This window comes from Lissotriton vulgaris, chromosome 2_1 (genome assembly GCF_964263255.1).
Source record: "Lissotriton vulgaris chromosome 2_1, aLisVul1.2, whole genome shotgun sequence".
NCBI lineage: Eukaryota > Metazoa > Chordata > Amphibia > Caudata > Salamandridae > Lissotriton > Lissotriton vulgaris.
In genome coordinates, this window is record NC_141687.1 from 1956713995 (window position 1) to 1956736373 (window position 22379).

At 43.2% G+C, this 22379-nt stretch overlaps 1 protein-coding gene across 2 annotated transcripts in view; it reads left to right on the plus strand.

Annotated features, from left to right (window-relative positions):
* The window catches only part of WDR93 (WD repeat domain 93), a 693419-nt gene that overhangs the window by 279963 nt on the left and 391077 nt on the right, over positions 1-22379 (plus strand). For both annotated transcript variants that reach the window (XM_086958144.1, XM_086958145.1), the window contains exon 10: positions 21076-21146. In XM_086958144.1, coding sequence (XP_086814270.1) covers positions 21076-21146 — 71 coding nt within the window. The remainder of the gene's footprint in view (positions 1-21075; positions 21147-22379) is intronic.

Below are 22379 nucleotides of genomic sequence, written 5' to 3' on the forward strand. Positions count from 1 at the left end.
GTTTATGCTAAACGGTGGCCAGCCATTGGGAAAGAGCTTTTGGTGACGTGGACTTTTTTCTCTTTCAGACGGCCCACTTGGACGGGCTCCTCTGATTTACGTTGGTCGCAAAAGGATTCTTATCTTTATTGGGCCATGTGTTTCAAACACATGGCCCCATAAAGACAAGAAATCCTCTGCAACGCGGTCCTCTTTCGCTTTCAGGACAGCGCTCTAGGAGTGATGTGGAGGTTGGAGGGCAGAACAGCCCCCTCCTCCTTTGGCATTTTGAGGGAACAGGGACATCCTGTGCCTAGTATACTGTTTCACAGCAGACTCCAGCCCCTTTTGACCCTGCGCAGCCGTGCCTCTCCCCTGACCGTCGTCTCTTTCACGCAAGTCACAGTGTCTCTTCGAGACACGGTGTCTCTTCCGTCGTGGTGTCTCTGCCCGTCACAGTGTCTCTTCCCGTCACGGTGTCTCTTCCCGTCACGGTGTCTCTTCCCGCACGGTGTCTCTTCCCGCCCGTCTCTCCTGTCTCCGTGTTAGGAATCTGTTGTTGAAGTAAGAGCTTTGACTCGTTAAATCCTCATTAATCATGCGTGTGTGATGCACATATTAGAATTCCCTTGATGCAGCTCTGTGTTGTCTGACAATTAACTAATGCAATTCAGGCACGCTTTGTACCAAAGAGATTGATCAAAACGGGATGCCATTTGTTTTACTGCACCCGCCCCAGTTCCGAGGGCGTTGCTATGTTTCAGTAGGAGGTTGAAAATAGCTCAAATGCTAATCAAAAGTGTCTCCCGAGCCCCCCTTACATAGGCAGCGTGAAGGCAGATGTCGTCTATAATATGCTCAGCATACAGTGCTGTTGATCGCAGTGTAGCTGCTAATCATCACGCACTTGTTTTTATGTGCAGTTTTATATAGCGCAAAGTCGACCCAAAGGTATTGGAGCACTTTTCAGCGTGCGAGGTAATGAAGGTATAATACAGCAGGAGGAGGCTGTCTCCTCTCGCTGCTCAAGCCTTGTCGTGGGACAAACCTGCAATTAATGTGTGTGAGGCTGTGTGTGTGTGTGTGTGTGTGTGTGTGTGTGTATGAGACTGTGTGCGTGTGTGAGACTGAGTGTGTTTGAGACTGTGTGTGTGTATGTGAGACACTGTGTGTGTGTGAGTCTGTTTGTGTGTGAAGCTGTGTGTGTGTGAGACACAGTGTGAGTGTGTGAGACACTGTGTGTGTGTGTCAGACACTGTGTGAGTGTGTGAGACACTGTGTGTGTTTGAGGCACTGTGTGTGTTTGAGGCACTGTGTGTGTGAGAGACTGTGTTTGTGAGGTACTGTGTGTGTGGGATACTGTGTGTGAGACACTGTAAGACACTGTGTGTGTGTGAGACACTGTGTGTGTGACTGTGTGTGTGAGACAATGTGTGTGAGACACTGTGTGAGACTGTGTGTGTGAGACACTGTGTATGTGTGAGACACTGTGTCAGACTGTGTGTGTGAGACGTGTGTGTGTGAGACACTGTGTGTGTTTGAGGCACTGTGTGTGTGAGACACTGTGTGTGAAACACTGTGACACACACTATGTGTGAGACACTGTGTGTGTGTGATACACTGTGTGTGTGAGATACTCTACTCAATCTCCACTACTCTCTACTACTCACTCTCTACTATTCACTCTCTACTACTCTCTACTACTCACTCTCTACTCACTCTCTACTACTATCTACTACTCACTCTCTACTCACTCTACTACGCTCAACTACTCACTCTCTACTACTCTACTATTCTCTACTATTCTCTACTACTCACTCTCTACTCACTCTACTATCTACTACTCACTATCTACTCACTCTAGTACTCTATTACTCCCTCTCTACTACTCTCTACTACTCATTTTCAACTACTCTACTATCTACTCATTCTCTACTGCTCACTCTACTACTCTCTTCTCACTCTCTAATACTCACTTTCTACTACTCACTCTCTACTACTCTGTACTGCTCACTCTCTACTACTCAGTCTCCACTACTCTCTACTACTCACTCTATACTAATCTACTCTCTTCTACTCACTCTCTACTACTCACTCTCCACTACTCACTTACTACTCACTCTCCACTCTCCCTCTACTCACTCTCTACTACTCACTCTCTACTAGTCACTCTACTACTCACTCTCTACTACTCTTGTTGTAAATGAATCTAGGACCCTAGTGTAATTTTCCCGATTCATGCCCTTTTATAGGTATCAATTGCCCGATCCTTATATAGGCATAGAAATCATTACCATACTTGGACTGAGCCTATACAGCCCAAATACGGCATGGCTACTTCCACTAAGTTCCAAGAATCAACAACGATTTCTTAGAGAAACCCGCCTTCAGCAGCTAGGGACTTCCCCTCGCCTGAATACTAATTTATCTAGGAAATCATGGAGTTTTCACAGAACAGGGTCTTTGAGTGACGTTATTAAGTCCAATCATACGTCAAACTCGGCACCCTCAAAGTATAAATATGCCTACATTTACCCAGACAAACACACGGTGGTTTGGACCAGATCGACTAACTACTTGCCCGACGCCCTGCAGCAGCAAGTGCCGAAGGAAGCAGACCCTCCAGCTGACGCACTGAGAGACGCTGTCTTTTCTCCTGCCGAGAAATCCAGCTCCAGTGTTTCCAGGCTACTCTTGCGGGTTGCTGGGAAATCGAGTCCTGAGAGAGAGATACAAGACCTCCTTCATTCTAAACCAAGGTACGGAGCTGATTAGACCCTTAGAGAATTCTTGGATAGATCCTTGGCAGAGAAATACTAAACTTGAGCTACTCCTCACTTATTTCTTCCCTTGTACAAGACTTAGGTTAGGTACACCGGGCTAGGCGTATTTTAGAAGCACCAGTTGAGTACTTTTAGTCATTATTTTATTACTGTATGTATTTTATATGTTTAGGCAACATATGGCTTAGAAACCAATTCAGGCTTTTACAGTACTACTTTATAATACTTTTCGTATTATATGCCCTGTACTTTATAACCAGTATTACGATTGTAGCAGTACATATCTTATGCTTGAGAAAGAAGACTGTTCAATAAATACTTTTTATTGAAAACGCCTGTCTCTCTATTTTCTCAGCACCTCTGGTGAAACGAAGAATGCACGATTGACTGAGTAAAATAGCTATGTATTGTTTCCGTGACTCTAGAGATTGATTTCATATTCTTGGGAAACAAAGTTGTCATGTTTATGCGGTTGTCAGATAATAATCCCTTCTTGTTTATTCGAGAAAGTTTCTAGTGACCTCTGAGCTAGCTTGCACTCACAATTAAGTTTAATATATACGCTAGAGACCTAGTCGACCTCAGTCCTACGTCTAAACTATAGTATATGTTATTCCAATGCGCAGAGCCTATTGGTAATATAGGAACTACACTACACTCTCTACTACTCACTCTCTACTACTCTCTACTACTCTCTACTACTCTCTACTATTCTCTACTACTCACTCTACTACTCACTCTCTACTACTCACTCTCTACTACTCACTCTCTACTACTTCACTCTCTACTACTCACTCTCCACTATTCATTCTCTACTCACTCTCTACTACTCACTCTCTACTGCTCACTCTCTACTACTCACTCTCTACTACTCTACTCTCTACTCATTCTCTACTACTCACTCTCCACTACTCACACTTTACTACTCTCTACTACTTACTCTCTACTACTCTACTACTCACTCTCTACTAATCGCTACTCACTCTACTCACTCTACTCACTTTCTACTGACTCTCTACTACTCACTATCTACTACTCACTCTTCTACTCACTCTTCTACTCACTCTCTACTACTCTCTACTACTTATCCTCTACTACTCACTTTCTACTATTCTCTAGTACTCTCTACTACTCTCTACTCATTCTCCACTACTCACTCTCTACTATGCTACTCTCTACTACTCACTCTCTACTATTCACTCTCTACTACTCTCTACTACTCACTCTCTACTACTCTCTACTCACTTTCTACTTACTCTCTACTCACTCTCTACTACTCACTCTCTACTACTCACTCTCTACTACTCACTCTTCTACTCACTCTCTACTACTCTCTACTACTCATCCTATACTACTCACTCTCTTCTATTCTCTACTACTCTCTACTACTCACTCTACTACTCACTCTCTACACTGTGAGACACTGTGTGTGAGACACTGGGTGTTTGAGACACTGTGTGTGTGACACTGAGTGATACACTGTGTGTGTGAGACTATGTGTGAGACTGTGTGAAACTCTCTGTGTGTGAAACGGTGTGTGTGTGTGAGATTGTATGACTGTGTGTGAGGCACTGTGTGTGAGGCACTGTGTGTGAGACACTGTGTGTGAGACACTGTGTGTGTGAGAGGCACTGTGTGTGTGAGAGGCACTGTGTGTGTAAGACACTGTGTGAAACACTGTGTGTGTGTGAGACACTGTGTGTGTGTGAGACACTGTGTGTGTGAGACAGGGTGTGAGACACTGTGTGAGACTGTGTGAAACACTTTGTGAGACTGTGTGTGTGAGACACTGTGAGAATGTGTGTGAGAGACACTGTGTGTGTGTGTGAGGCACTGTGTGTGTGAGACGCTGTGTGTGTGTGAGGCACTGTGTGTGTGAGACACTGTGTGTGTGACACTGACACACACTGTGTGTGACACTTTGTGTGTGAGATACTCTATACTCATTCTCTACTCACTCTCTACTACTCACTCTCTACTACTCACTCGCTACTACTCACTCTACTACTCACGGACTACTACTCACTATCTACTCATTCTCTACTACTCTCTACTACTCACTCTCTATTACTCTCTACTACTCTTTACTCACTCTCTACTACTCACTCTACTACTATCTACTACTCACTCTCTATTTACTCACTCTCTACTCACTCTCTACTTCTCACTCTCTACTACTCGCTACTACTCACTCTCTACTACTCTCTACTACTATCTCTCTATTCACTCTCTACTACTCACTCTCTCCTACTCTCTACTATTCTTTAATCACTCTCTACTTCTCTACTCTCTACTACTCACTCTCTACTACTCATTCTCTACTAGTCACTCTCTACTACTCACTCTCTACTACTCACTTACTACTCACTCTCTACTCACTCTCTACTACTCAGTCTCTACTACTCTCTACTCACTCTCTACTCACTCTACTACTCACTCTCCACTACTCTACTCTCTACTACTCACTCTCGACTACTCTACACTCTACTCATTCTCTACTACTCACTCTCTACTCTCTACTACTCATTCTCTACGCATTCTCTTCTCTCTACTACTCACTCTCTACTACTCTACTACTCACTCTCTACTACTCTCTAGTACTCACTCTCTACTACTCTACTCTCTACTCATTCTCTACTACTCACTCTCCACTACTCTCTACTCACTCTTGACTACTCACTCTCTACTACTCACTCTCTACTACTCACTCTCTTCTACTCACTTACTACTCACTCTCTACTACTCACTCTCTACTGCTCATTCTCTACTACTCACTCTCTATTACTCTTTACTACTCTCAACGACTCACTCGCTACTACTCTCTACTATGCTCTACTCTTCACTCTCTACTGCTCTCTACTACTCACTCTTCTACTCACTCTCTACTACTCACTGTCTTCTACTCACTGTCTACTACTCTCTACTACTCACACTCTATTACCCTCTACTACCCTCTACTACTCACTCTCTACTACTCACTCTCTACTACTCTACTCTACTCATTCTCAACTACTTATTCTCTACTACTCACTCTCTACTACTCTCTATTACTCACTCTCTACTACTCACTATACTACTCACTCTCTACTACTTTCTATTACTCACTCTCTACTACTCTCTATTACTCACTCTATACTACTCATTTTCTACTACTCTCTACCTACTACTCTCTACTACTCTCTACCACTCTCTACCTACTACTCTCTGCTCCTGTACTCTCTACTCACTCTCTACTATTCACTATCTACTACTCACTCTCTACTTACTCTCTACTCACTGTACTACTCTCTACTACTCACTCTCTACTCACTCTACTACCCACTCTACTACTCACTCGCCTATTCACTCTACTATTTACTCTCTACTACTCTCTACTCACTCTCTATTACTCACTCTCTACTACTCACTCTCTACTACTCTCTACTACTCACTCTACTACTCACTCTCTACTACTCACTCTACTCTCTACTACCCACTCTCTACTCTCTACTACTCACTCTGTACTCTCTACCTTTCTGCTGCTTACCTTAGTTAGTGGGTGGCAAATTAACCAGGGTACACAAAGGCATAAAATTAACCACTTAGACACAGTTCAGCCCCGTAAGGCTGTAGCATGATATAGATCGGCATCAAAGAGTATTACTCATCGGAATTTTTGACACAACACCTAAGTCAGGGATTTTGAGTTCGAGTCCCATCTGAGGTGCCCTTTTAAATAAAAAATTGTTGGTGGGCAACATAATCCACTTAGGTTACCAGACTGAAAAGGCAGTAGCAGCCAGATTCATCAAACCAAAATCCGCTCGCAAAGGGCCAGATCCTTAGAAACTGGCCGTTTGCGAGCGGTATTTTTGCATTTGGGATGCCTCATCCCAAATGCAAAAATCACAATTTTAGAAATTGCGACATTGTGATTATTTGCATTTAAGGAATCTCAATTTGAGATTCCTTAAATGCAATGCATGAACTATTTCAAAATTGCGAATTAACAATCTGGGGCCGCTATTTACCGCAAAGCCTAACTACATGGTAAATAGCAAATTCTTAGAAAAATGCACTTTAGTGCATTTTACTAAGTTGTATGTTACACACACACATGTCCTTGGGACATGTGTGTGCGCAACACCAGTGTACATTACCATTTCAGGGGTGCAACAGGGTGTCCTTTGGACACCCTGGCACCCTTGAAATTGCTTCCTTATTTGCGATTCGCTAATTCCTAATCGCAAATAAGGAATTACTCCCCATTCATTCCTATGGGCCTTTAGGCCCATAGGAATGAATGGGAAAGCCATTCCTTATTTGCAATTAGCAATTAGTGAATTGCAAATAAGGAAGCAGTAGAAATCGCAAAAAATATTGCGATTTCTACATGCATCCCGTTTTCCGAGTCTGTAATAGCGATTCCTTAAAATTCGCTATAAAGGACTCGCAAAACATGACTTTGGTGAATCTGGGGGTTAGTGTCTTCTTAACAAGAAATACCTACTATTAAGGTTTTTTTATTATTACATCAAATATACGGCTAACGCTCTGATATCACCATCAAAACGACCGCATGTAGGATCTAAGCGAGTCGAGGGGTGTGCTTCAAACCAAAGGGGTAACGTGCACTGATTCGCACACAAAAATCCCTTTTTAGTGCGAGTCAAGTACAACTAATAAACCGAGCATTTGGCCATAAAATAAGGGAAACACAACCCGGGTAATGCATAGGAACAGTTTATTCCACCACACGCCAAGATGGCGACCATAGAATTTGTCAGAGAGCCTGTATGTGACAGACATAGTCCCTCTACCATCTTTATACTTCTGTGTATGTAATGGACATTGTGTTTGTGTACACGCTGTTTGAACAAGCCACCACGGTGGCGAAACGCGTCACGGTGGTTTATGACTGAAAATAAACCCCCACTTTGATTGCACCCAGCTCGTGATTACTGATGTCAGGACGATTCTGAGAGCGTGAGAGGTATTTCGTTTCTGAATGATGTTGCTCACCGGTTTCTCCGCCGGACTCGCACCACCCCGTAGATTGGGAGCACTTAATGGAGCTTCTTGTTTGGAGGTATATATATAATATATATATATATATATATATATATATATATATATATATATATATATATATATATATATATATATATATATATATATATATATTACCTACTGGCGTTCGCCAGTAGGTATATATAGTTAGGATAAATTCCCTATGGGACTTTTGAAAATTCTATGTCTAATAACTTTGGCGTTTGTGCATGGAATCGGCTGAAATTTTCAGGAAAATGGCACATTTTGTTTCTGAGCAGCTCCTGAAAATTTGGTGGGGTTTCGTCAAGGGGGGGCTGAGAAAAAAGGGGGGTCCCAAAACGCGTTTTTTGCATTGAGTTTTCCATAGGGCGGTTGGACTCACTTTTAGCTCGAACGGCTGAATGGATTTGCACGAAACTTGGCAAAATTGTAGGGACTGTTAGCCCGATGTGCCTTTGCTAGGTCTCAATATATGTGCTCCAGTAGTTTTTGAGAAATTAACGTTCAAACCAAGATATATATCTGTAACAGCGCTCTGGGCAGCGATCCGGTCCGCTTACTTTTCGCTTATCGGAACTTTGCGCGCAGAAAGCTGATTGGCTCTCCGGTGTCTGTCAACATTCTAAACAGTCCGGAGCGGACGCCATCTTGTCTCTCGGTAGGATCGAGAGAGAAGAAGAGGTGGAAAACGAAGGGGGAATTTAATGAAAGGGGGCAAGGTATCCCCCTCTTGACCTCCTAGGAATGTTGTTGGGGTTATTAAAGGGTCCCGTGGGGAAAATAAAAAAAAAATGATTTTTCACGGTAGAAGCGCGGCCGCGAACTGGTAGCGAAACGGGAATTCGCCATTTTGTGCTTCGTAAATTAAATTACTACTTATAAGTGGGTACGGGAGACGTATCCTAATCCCCTATGTTTCCTGAGGGTGGGTGAGGAGGCTGATATATGTTGATACATCTCTTCCAGCGGCTGTGCGTGAGCTTTTTTTTTTTTTTGCTGCGTGACAGTCCGGAGCGGCCGCCATCTTGTCTCTCGGTAGGATCGAGAGAGAAGAAAAGGTGAAAAACTAAGGGGGAATTTAATGAAAGGGGGCAAGGTATCCCCCTCTTGACCCCCTAGGAATGTTGTTGGGGTTATTAAAGGGTCCCGTGGGGAAAATAAAAAAAAAATGATTTTTCACGGTAGAAGCGCTTCACGGGCCGCGAACTGGGCCGCAAACTGGTAGCGAAACGGGAATTCGCCATTTTGTGCTTCGTTAATTAAAGTACTAGGTATAAGGGGGTGCGGGAGACATATCCTAATCCCCTATGTTTCCTGAGGGTGGCTGAGGAGGCTGATATATGTTGATATATCTCTTCCAGCGGCTGCGCCATCTTGCCTTTTTTCGAATGCCACAATTTTGTCGTGCACGGCAGCCATTTTAGATGCCAGGCTGGTCCCAGGCTATCACCTACCCCTGCGGATGTAGTTTATGGCCCCAGCTGTAGAGAATTCAGACATGCCAATTCTCCTGATTCAGGCGTGTGAGTACTGATTTCAGTGCTAGTCTCCCGCCTCCCGATTTCTGCAAGCAAAAACCCGGGGGCATATTACTAACAACTAGCGATAATTTTTGTCTATAACTTGTTTAGAGACAAAAATTATCGCCGCACATCGGCGATTTTTATCGCAGATAAACCTTGCTATTATCGCAGAAAAGTCAGCGATATTCATGTATTATCGACCTAATGCTCTTAGCCATGTTATCCACCTCCCATTGGATAACATGGCTAAGACCTGCTCAGGGCAGGTGTTAGCTTTTGGAGATATTCGCGCTTAGTGCGAATATCTCCAAAAGTTGGTAATAGAAGGTAGCGATGTTAGGGACTGTTTCCAGTCGCTAACATCTTGGCACGCCACTTTGCATGTCATTAGTGATAAGTATCACTGACATGCAAAGCCGGGCCCAAGATGGTCGCTATCTCCTTTTAGGTGTCACTAACTGGTGTTAGCGACAGCTTGATAATAGGGAAATAATTTTATCTCCGCTTTCATGGTTTTTAAAGCCAAAAAAGCGGAGATAAACCCCCTTGATAATATGCCCCACGATTCCTTGGGGGTTTCAGCTGATAGGGCTTGGTATTGTGTTACATGGTAATTTTTCCATGAAACGTCAGAGGGTCGATGTAGGGGTTCTAGAAGAGGTGATAAACCATTTAAGCCTCATGAACAAGCGCATGGTCTTTTAAAGATTTCTGAAGTACTCGGGGCGGCGGTGTGTGTGTGCCCTCTTTCAGGAGCGGGCGGGGGGGCACTGCCAGCAACTTGCCAGGTCAGGTAGTGTTCAACACGTGCATCACCCTTTCTCTGCTTGCTATTGCGCTCCATGCTTCGGAAAGGTAAGAAAAAGAACGTGCATTTGAGTTTGAAATGTCCGATCCTGCAGCAGCACACTTCCAAAGCCCACACATGACAATAACCCGATTCAAGGCCCCATTCACCCGTTTTTCAAAAAATAGATAACACTCCAACAAAGTAAGGTTATAAAACTTTATTAACTTTTAACGATAATGAACAGAACAAAAACTAAAAACATTTAAACATTTATTAACACAAAAAGCAACAATGGTTAGAAGCTGTCTTTTGTGCGAATAGTCCCAAGGCAGCACAACGTGCAGAGTTCTGGACGGCACCCAGGTGATGTCGCCTGGGTGCCGCACTGGTTTAGGGATCCTACAATGCTGCTCCGAAAATTGGCGTGGGGCGTCCCGGGTGGGAGGCCTCGTCAGTAGCGGTCTGTTGTGCGAATAGTCCCAAGGCAGCACAACGTGCAGAGTTCTGGACGGCACCCAGGTGATGTCGCCTGGGTGCCGCACTGGTTTAGGGATCCTACAATGCAGCACAGAAAAACAGCGTGGGGCGTCCCGGGTGGTGCGGGGGGAGGCCTCGTCAGTAGCGGTCTGTGTCCAGTGTCACATGGCTGACACAACATGTACGACAGGCACCCAGGTGATGTCCAGTAAACTGCCGCACTGGTTTTGGTATCCTACAATGCTGCTCCGAAAATTGGCGTGCGGCGGCCCGGGGGGGGGGGGGGGAGGCGGCGTGAACGGGCCTCCCCAGGTGGCGGCCATTCAGCTGTTTACCGCCCGCTCTTGCGACTACAGCGTCTCGCTCACCATGTAGTTGAGTTGTTCCCACTCTTGCGGTGCAGCGATAGGCGGCTGCCACATGACTCTTAAAATGGCGGACGGCTCTTCGGTTTTGGGCCTGGTCCACTGAAATGGCCCTGGGACACCTTGGAAGTCGGATGCTTGCCTGCTAGGGCTTGGGCTCCATTCTCGAAAAGCGTCCCCTCAGCCGTGAAGATTGTATAAAAGTCTTGGGGGCTCCCGACTCCCGCAGGCTTTCGGTGGGGAGCGGCTGCCATGATTGCTCGCGGAATGACCACGACGGAGCCACGAGATGGTGGTGCTCTCATGCTGACGCCAGCTTCAGTCTGAATGATCCAGAAACAAGGTGGGGCTTTCATCGTTTGGGAAAAAAAAATGTTCTAAACCAATGAAAAGTGTTATTTTTAGGTCATATGACCAAGCCTTCCATCTTTAGGAAACCAAAAGTAAAATGAACCAATGAAAAGTTTTATAAACAAGTCACATGACCTGTTATGCGACATAGGGCTACAAAAAGCGTAGAAAATCCGTTGGCACGTGAGGCGGCGTCAGTAGCGGACCGATGTGCGAATAGGCCGAAGGCAGCACAACGCGCCGAGATCCGGATGGCACCGAGGTGGTGTCCAGCAAATTGCCGCACTGGTGTGGCCATCCTACAATGCTGCGCCGAAAGACGGCGTGTCCAGCTGAATTGCGGTCACTGTTGCGGTACAGTGACTCGAACGCGCCGAGATCCGGATGGCGCCGAGGTGGTGTCCAGCAAATTGCCGTACTGGTGTGGCCATCCTACAATGCTGCGCCGAAAGACGGCGTGTTCAGCTGAGTTCCGGTCACTCTTCCGGCACAGTGACTCGAACGCGCTGAGATCCGGATGGCACCGAGGTGGTGTCCAGCAAGTGGCTGCACTGGTGTGGCCATCCTACAATGCTGCGCCGGAAGTCGGCGTGGGGTGCCCCGTTGGCTTATGAGGTGATGTCAGTAGTGGACTGATGTGTGAATAGGTCGGAACCAGCACAAGGCGCCAAGATCCGAATGGCAAGTCCTGGATGTTGAGTGCCTCAGTTGAGATTTCTGAGCAGTGCTTGTAGAACTGTCTGAAGCTTATTTGCACCTGCTGCAGCTTCACTAGGTCCGGCGGAACTTGTTGCCTTTTCCTTTCTGCTTCTTTTCCTACAATGCGTTTCTTCTGAAGACACGACCAGGTCCCTGAATGTGTGCAGGGGGACGCTATTGAATGAATGAACGCGCCGAGATCTGGATGGCACCGAGGTGGTGTCCATCAAATTGCCGCACTGGTGTGTCCATCCTACAATGCTGCGCCGAAAGTCGGCGTGGGGTGCCCCGTTGGTTTATGAGGTGATGTCAGTAGCGGACCGATGTGTGAATAGGTCGGAACCAGCACAAGGCGCCCTGCACTGTTGAGCCTTTTTCAATGTCTGTTTTTTGTTCTTTCCCTTCCATCAAAAACAAAACAAAAATACAAGGCGCCAAGATCCGAATGGCAAGTCCTGGATGTTGAGTGCCTCAGTTGAGAGTTCTGAGCAGTGCTTGTAAGACTGTCTGAAGCTTATTTGCACCTGCTGCAGCTTCACTAGGTCCGGCGGAACTTTTTTCCTTTTCCTTTCTGCTTCTTTTCCTACAATGCGTTTCATCTGAAGACACGACCAGGTCCCTGAATGTGTGCAGGGGGACGCTATTGATTGAATGAAAATGGCGGCTTGACACAAAGCTGACTCAAGCGTTACTGTTGGTGCTATACAGACAAAAATTGGTTTTCAGTTTGTACATTTTTCAGTTTTTTTTTTCCATCCAAGTCTGATTGAGAGTTTGTAGAAAAATGGCTTCAGATTTTCCACATACTACTCTTCAACATTCTTCCTAAATGTAACAATGTGAAACTCACTAGGAGAACGGCTGTTTCTGTTTCCTTTCAAAATGCTGCCACCAATATTTTCTGAATGGAAGACATCATCTTGTAACATAAAGGGCCGAAAGGGGTTCTGGTCTGGCCGATGGTTGGTGGAGACATTTTGACTATATCTTGGACCTGCCCGGCCTCGCCCAAAATGGCGCCGGTATAAATGGGACTCGTAACTCTTTGCCCGCAAATGTATATCTAGAAAATGTTATTGTAAGTGGCCCTGTCGTATTTTAATTACAAAATGTACGTCCACCGATACCGCAACTGTTAGACACCTTTGTTCTTGTCACCTAATGGCCCGCTCGTTACGTTCTTCTACAGTGTAAATGTCTCCTCATCATATACGATTTGAGTTTGCTCCGTGGCCGGCCCACGTGGTTATAGGCCCGTATTTGTATACTGACATTTTCACAATAAAGGTTTTTAAAACAAAACACGGTAGTAGTATTTTCATTTGTAAAGTTTTTACTTTTAGTGACTGTTTTCGAATCAGTAAAAGGCAAGTGAAATAAAGCAGTCCAATTACATGACGGATAAAAGGTATAATATGTAGGAACGCAGTAAAGATAAATGGTCAAGGGCAGTTGTGTTTTTCATGTCTGCAACATAAAGTGATCGATAAGAATCTGATAATCAGGCGTATCGGCGACTAAGACAGCAGGCCGAATCTCTTTTACTCAACGGCTCCGTCATGGAAGGAAGAAACGCCCTTTTTCTCGAAAAAGGAATATATTTTACTTGCCAGACAGTTGTAAATTTTCCGGGAAAGTACATTAGCCTGGAATATTATAACATATGTTTGAAAAAAAAATATTGTTCGAAAATAATAAAAAGCGTAATTTTTAGGTCATATGACCAAGCTTTTCATCATTAAATTAACAAAAGTAAAATGAACCAATGAAAAGTTTTATTAACAAGTCACATGACCTGTTATGCTTACGTTACGCGCTGCGCGCCGCGCCTCGGATCACTTCCGGGTGCGCTAACGCGGCGTGTCATAAAACGCATTACGCGACAACGTAGGTCAAGAATATAGTCTAAATGTCTCCACCAACCAGCGTTCAGAACACAACCCCTTTCAGCAGTCCAAAAAGTTCTGTTAAATGACAACAGAGGGGACAGGCAACAAGAACCATCAGTCAAAGAGGGGAGGGCAAGTTCTTCTCTTCCGGGTCATGTTGGGGCGCTACCGGAACTGATCGAATTGGTAGTCTACAGTGTTTCTGGATGTTTCAGACTAAAGCTGGCGTCAGCATGAGACCACTACCATCTCGTAGCTCCGTCGTGGCCATTCCACGAGCAATCATGGCAGCCGCTCCCCACCAGAAGCCTGCGGGAGTCGGAGGCCCCCAAGACTTTTGTAGAATCTTCACGGCTGAGGGGACGCTTTTCGAGAATGGGATCCAAGCCCTAGCAGACAAGCGTCCGAGTTCCAAGGTGTCCCAGGGCCATTTTAGTGGACCAGGCCCAAAACCGAAGAGCCGGCCGCCATTTTGAGAGTCCTGTGGCAGCCGCCTATCGCTGCACCGCTAGAGCGGGCGCATCTCAACTACATGGTGAGCGAGACGCTGTAGTCGCAAGAGCGGGCGGAAAACAGCTGAATGGCGGAAGAGGCACAGTGTAGCAAAAGCGGGCGGAATGGCAACTAAAACGATAAAGGGGCGCCTCACTACAGCTTGTCTTCAGGTCAAACGGATTGTGGGACAAGGTCCAGAATTGAAGAGTCATCAAAAGGCAAAAAGTACCGCCGGACCCCGGGAGCCGGCCGCCTATGTCGGGGGCGATCTCAGGCTACACCAGTGCTATAAGACTTGGGGAGGGTGTCGGAGCCAAGCGTCTTCTACGAGTCCATGGCCATCACAGCGCCCCTCAGGGGCCTCCGTCAAGCTGTTTAGGAAGGTAACATATCATATTGTTTTCTAATGCAGTCAGGTCCACAAACGACACTCACTTACTTTGAGAATAGTGAAGCTGCAGTAGGAGGAAATAAGCTTCAGACAGTGTTACAAGCGCTGCTCAGAACTCTTAACTATGGCACCCAACATCCAGAACTTATGCTATTTGAGAATGGTAGTGACATCGAAGCATCTCGGGGACCAAAACCATTAACGTACTTTCACGTATGAAAATCTTACTTGGGGAGGGGGCAGGAGCGAAGCGCCCCCTCCCAGTCAGCGCCACCACACCGTATGTTGAAAATCTGAAGCCATCGTTCTACAAAGTCAACCAAACTTGGATTGAAAAATCTAGAAAAATGTACAAACTGAAAACCAGTTTTGGTCTGCATAGCATCAGTAACAACGCTTGAGTCAGCTTTGTGTCAAGCCGCCATTTTGATTCAACAAAGCACAGGCATTGAAAAAGGCTGAAATTCAGAACTCTAAACTATGGCACCCAACATCCAGGAGCTTGCTATCCGGATCTTGGAGCCTTGTGCTGTTTTCGATCTATTCACACATCGGTCCACTACTGACATCATCTTATAAACCAACGTTATGTAAATAGTTTTTTAATAAAATGTTTTACCCTATTTCTTTGCTGGTGTGTTGTCTATATTTTTAATATTTGCATAGGGTTTGTCATTATTTTGTGCGGGATGGGTGATGGAGCCGAGCTGTCTTGCAGCCCTCATGGTGTGGAGCTCAGTTCATCTCACTATTTTCGTATTTCTCAAGAAGGGTTGTTCCTAATATTTCTATTTTAGCGAGGTCAAAAAGAGATCCAATTAGTGGCCTACTGATTTTGCTCGATTACTTTTATTTTTTTACACGATTTTTCACTATCTGCAAAGACTAAACAGAGTATTGCGACTTTGTGCTTGTTTGTAAATAGAGAATGATCCAAAGAGAACCAATTCTAAAACAGTAAATGCTTGGACAACAATCAATCAAATGGAGAGACAAGGAGGTACGACGGATTACAACGGGGGTAAAGGCCTGCGTTAACTACCCTTCTGTATCTGCAAAGAGAGAGTACTAACAAAGGCAAAAGAGGGGAGGGGGGGGGGGGGCAGCGTTCAAAGCACATCAGCGTGCATAAATACGAAAATGTTTTTATCTATCACGTACTTGACATTTTAAAGCTTTTCATATTTGCTATTAAAAAACCAATGAAATTCACAGAAAAAACCATAGGTTATAGTGGATATATAGTTAGGAATTTGCATTTACAAAACCTTGAAAATTCAATGAAAAAACCATAGGTTATAGGCCATATATAGTTAGGAATTAGCATTTACAAAACCTTATTTTACTCGCATAAAACCATTGAAATTCCATATATAGTTAGCTAACTATAAGCGCTAACTATATATCGCGCACCCGCAATCCACTGCTGATGATGTCACATATTACATCATTCATGACATGGTCAGTGACATCACTGATGACATCACTGATGACATCTCAAATGACATCACTGATGACAACTCAAATGATATCAATGATGACATCTCAAATGACATCACTGATGACAACTCAAATGACATCACTGATGACATCTCATTTGTCATCACTGATCACATCACTCATGTGATAATACAATGAACCTCTTCAGACTCTAATATAACCTTACATACACTCAGTATAAACAGACACTCACAGACTGTCACTCATCCATGGACTTACTCACACACCTAGTCAGTCATGCAAAGAATCAATCACACCTCCATTTCCTCAACTATACAGTTATACACATCTTACTTATTCAAACATATAATAACACATATTTACTCTCTTATATAATCCCTGATACAAGCTCACAGTGATCGATACAGCCACTCACACATTCACTGGCTCTTATGTTCAGTTATTTATATATCTCAACTCTCACATGTATTGTGTTTTACATACGTACTTACTTGCACATGTAGCAATGAGAAATCCATTCACTCACCAACACACCCATGCACAGTCAACCGCTCATATAGCTGTTTCCACATGCACTCTTGAACTCATACTCCTAGTGAATCAACTGCTTACACATCTATGCACAGAGTCACGCACCTCCCAGCCACCCACACACACACTCAGCCTCCCATTCAAATATTTGGGCAACCAATCAATAACCCATATGGCTACTCTTATAGCTACTGATCAACACATGCAGCAGCTTACACAACAACAAACATACTGATGCACGAATTAAGACAGTTTAGTCACTAACCCATGTACTCAGTGAGACACATTTAATCACTCACTCATACAGGCAGTCATGCACCTACTAAATTCTTCATCCAGACACTTATACATCCACTCATTCTTCAATATGTGAAACATATTTTAACTTTACAGAAACATACAGTCACTGGATGTTGTAATCAGTGATGTCATCAGTGATGTCACTGACCATGTCATGAATGATGTAATATGTGACATCATCAGCAGTGGATTGCGGGTGCGCGATATATAGTTAGCGCTTATAGTTAGCTAACTATATATGGAATTTCAATGGTTTTATGCGAGTAAAATAAGGTTTTGTAAATGCTAATTCCTAACTATATATGGCCTATAACCTATGGTTTTTTCATTGAATATATATATATATATATATATTCACTGAAAAAACCATAGGTTATAGACCATATATAGTTAGGAATTAGCATTTACAAAACCTTGAAAATTCACTGAAAAAACCATCGGTTATAGACCATATATAGTTAGGAATTAGCATTTACAAAACCTTATTTTACTCACACAAAACCATTGAAATTCGCATATATAGTTAGTTGCACTAACTATATATCGCGCACCCGCAATCCACTGCTGATCATGTCACATATTACATCATTCATGACATGGTCAGTGACATCCCTGATGACATCTCAAATGACATCACTGATGACATCACTGATGACATCACTGATGACATCTCAAATGACATCACTGATGACATCTCAAATGACATCACTGATGACATCACTGATGGCATCACTGATGACATCTCAAATGACATCACTGATGACATCACTGATGACATCTCATTTGACATTACTGATCACATCACTGATGACATCATTCATGTGATAATACGATGAACCTCTTCAGACTCTAATATAACCTTAGATACACTCAGTGTAAACAGACACTCACAGACTGTCACTCATCCATGGAGTTACTCACACACCTAGTCAGTCATGCAAGAATCAATCACACCTCCATTTCCTCAACTATACAGTTATACACACCTTACTTATTCAAACATATACTAACACATATTTACTCTCTTATACAATCCCTGATACAAGTTCACAATGATCCATACAGCCACTCACACATTCACTGGCTCTTATGCACAGTTATTTATATATGTCAACTCTCACATGTACTGTGTTTTACATATGTACTTACCTTGACATGTAGCACTGAGATATCCATTCACTCACCAATACACTCATGCACACAGTCAACCGCCCATACAGCTGTTTCCACATGCACTTTTGAACCCATACATCTAGTGAATCAACTGCTCACACATCTATGCACAGAGTCATACACCTCCCAGCCACCCACACACACACTCAGTCTCCTATACAAATACTTGGGCAACCAATCAATAACCCATATAGTTACTCATATAGCTACTGATCAACACATGCAGCGGTTTACAGAACAACAGATATAATGATGCACAAATTAAAACAGTTTAGTCACTAACCCATGCACTCAGTGAGACACATTTAATCACTCACTCATACAGTCAGTCATGCACCTACTAAATCCTTCATCCAGACACTTATACATCCACTCATTCTTCAATATGTAAGACATATTTTAACTTTACAGAAACATACAGTCACTGGATGTTGTCATCAGTGATGTCATCAGTGATGTCATTTGAGATGTCATCAGTGATGTCACTGACCATGTCATGAATGATGTAATATGTGACATGATCAGCAGTGGATTGCGGGTGCGCGATATATAGTTAGTGCAACTAACTATATATGCGAATTTCAATGGTTTTGTGTGAGTAAAATAAGGTTTTGTAAATGCTAATTCCTAACTATATATGGTCTATAACCTATGGTTTTTTTCAGTGAATTTTCAAGGTTTTGTAAATGCTAATTCCTAACTATATATGGTCTATAACCTATGGTTTTTTCAGTTAATTTCAATGGTTTTTTAATAGCAAATATCAAAAGCTGTAAAATGTATTCTTCTTTTAAAGGAAAAATATATTTTATATGTATTTAATATAATTTTCTTATGTATATAAATTTTTTGAGGGAACAAATTTATCAACTATCATGCTGAAGAAGAGTGTGGGGGAAAAAAACAAAGAGGAGGACTAAGAGGAAAGAACAATCAGTTCAAAAATACAATTGCTTTAAAGCATGAAGTGCTTTTCCACACATTTACTTTTAAATAACCCATATTAGAACATACAAAATATCTACAGAGGAGACGGTGTACATTGAATTTTAGACTCTTCATTGGTACCTACATGTTGGTACTTACATCACCCACACAACACAACAGCTCTATTCAGAGCTACCCTACCTCAAAGCACTCTAAAATATTATTTTACTATTTCCCTTGGTTTTCCCCTTGTTACGCATTCCGGAACGCTACCCGGTGCGCGGACCGGGCGCTAACCGTACGAATTTTTTTTTTACATATATGGGCCTCCTCAGCCACCCTCAGAAAACCTAGGGGGTCAGGATATGTCTCCCGTGCCCCCTTATACCCATTCCCAACGTTGTTTATCCTCCATCTTGTGACTAAATTCGTCCGAAACACAAGATGGCGGACTCCCGTTACGCTACCGGTGAGCTACCCGGTTCCCGTACCGGGTAGCGCTTCCACCGCGAAAAATCGAAAAAAAAATTATTTTATTTTTCTGCCCCGCAGGGCCCTTTAATAGCCCCCACATCAATCCTAGGGGGTCAGGAGGGGTCTACCTTGCCCCCTTTCATTCATTTCCCCCTTCGTTTATTTCCACCTCTTGTCTCTCGATCCTACCGAGAGACAAGATGGCGGCCGCTCCGGACTGTTTAGAATGTTGAGAGTCACCGGAGAGCCAATCCGCTTCTCCTCGCGAAGTTCCGTTACGCGTCTGGTACGCGAACCGGGGCGCTAACCGGGACGCTGTCACAGATATATATATTTTTTTGAACGTTCATTTCTTAATCCACTGGAGCACATATCTTGAGACCTAGCAAAGGCACATCGGGCAAACAGTCTCTACAATTTTGCCAAGTTTCATAGAAATCCATTCAGCCGTTCGAGCTAAAAGTGAGTCCAACCGTCCTATGGAAAACTCAATGTTAAAAACACGTTTTGGGACCCCCTTTTTTCTTGGCCCCCGCTTGACGAAACCCCCCCAAACTTTCAGGGGACGCTCCGAAACAAAATGTGCCATTTTCCTGAAAATTTCAGCCAATTCCGTCCATCAACGCCAAAGTTATTCAACATAGAATTTTCAGAAATCCCTATTCAAAAAAATCCTAACTATATATACCTACTGGCGATATACATTTTTACATATGTATGTGCATGTATATACATGCATATATAAACATATATATACACATCTGCATATCTATATAAATACAAATATAAATGCATGCATACATATACATATATGTATACATATGTATGTTATGTACATGAACGTTTGAAAGACATCGCTAAAAGCAAAGCTAAAAAGCCACCTAATTACAAACCGAATTGCCTTAACTTAAACGAGGGCGAGACCTTTTGCATTACTTGCAACGCTGTTTGCACTTCTGTACAACTGTAAAGCGCTCTGATACCCACTTGGGTCATGCCCGCGCTATAAAAAAACGTTATATAAATAAATAAATGTGAATCTGTGAAAGGTACCAATACTGGATAACCGTAGTTACAGGTAAGTAACTTATTTTCTTCTTGTAGGTCAGTAGAAGCTCTGCGCAGAAAAAGAGAACATAGAAGAAGAAGAATATTTATGGAGATATACTTTGCATTAGTGAACGGCTGCTTCGTATGCTCCTATGGAATCTAGTTGAAATAGTCCAGTATACTGAGGAACTGAGATTTACAATGTTATAGGCGCCTGTAATTTTATTGCAGTCATTTTTATCCAGGGTGCATGGAGCTCAAAACCCGCATGATAGTGAGATAATAGAGACATTAGAAACATGTACCCGAAATGTGATTTGTGCATGCACATTCATATACATTTTCATTTTGTCTGTTACATTTTTCTTTCTGTATTTATTTCTCAGCCGAGGATCGTTTCATTTTCTTCTGCCTTGTAAAGTGTTACAGACCGGAGGCGACAGCAAAGTTCCAGCAGGTGAGCAGGAAACCGTTTTGAGCTTCTTATTTGGACTGACTGTGTGGCAGTCTTTTTAAAGACCAATAATAAGGTAGAATTAATTTCCTTTTGTAATCCTTATGCTGTTCTATATTTTCTGGTGGAAACGTATTGTGATATTAGCAGTTTCTATTATCAGGTCATATATTTTTGTTTTCCATGTTATACATAAGAGGTTATGATATTGCTTTAACCCATAAAACTCTATTTTCTGCTTCATTTTTCTGTCTGATATGTTTTTAACTAGACTGCTTTATCAGCGATTCAGCAGTCCAAATATACATCTCCAATATCCAAAACACGCCACCCATTGGATCTCACAGGGAATATTGAGTAAGACACTACATAGAAAACCCGGAGACAAAATACGCTATTACAGTACGAATGTTTCTGTCTCATAATCCTGCACAACGGCCTCCCATTTTGCCAGTTTTTATGGCCTAACTTGAGAGCATAACGATTATGTGAGAATCACAAAGCGAGGGGCTTTGGGTCTATCCACATGTTGGGAGTCAGGGGTACATGTTTTGAGTGGGAGAAGTTGGTTGTGTTCTTCCACAAAAAAAGTGTTTTTATCATTTGGTTTGTTTATCCGGATGCCTGATCTTCGACTTTTTTAAGGGGCACACACATGACGCTTCAATGCTGTTAAAGTATCGTAGATAACTAGATCATTTATGGTGTTTGTCGTTCTCTGACAACACAACACAGGGAAGACGAGCATCCATGATAAATGTATCGCAGTACCAGCAGCACCCCTTCCATCATTAACTTTAGATTTCAGAGTTCAGATTTGTGTTTGAGAGGCCAACGATAATCGATATGGATTTTAAGTCTGGCTTGCCAGTGCATCTGGTGTTCAAACGGATTGGTGTCGTTACAACGCAGGCTATTACAACGCCTGCTGTTACAACACGGTTTTTACATCGCATACCACTACAACGCATAGTGCTTTTAAGCGCTGGATAGTGATTTATTTAATTTACTATTCCAACTCCAGCCCCCGTGGATAGTAGGGAAGGTGTTGGATAGTAAATTAAATATATTCCCTATCCTAGAGCGCCCCCCAGCGCAATGCGTTGTAATGGTTTGCATTGTAATGGTTGCGTTGTAATGGTAGTGCGTTGTAATAAATGCGTTGTAAGTGATGTTTCCCGTTCAAATATATGTGATCAACAAATAAGAGCTTTCAGAGTACTACTGAGAGAGAGG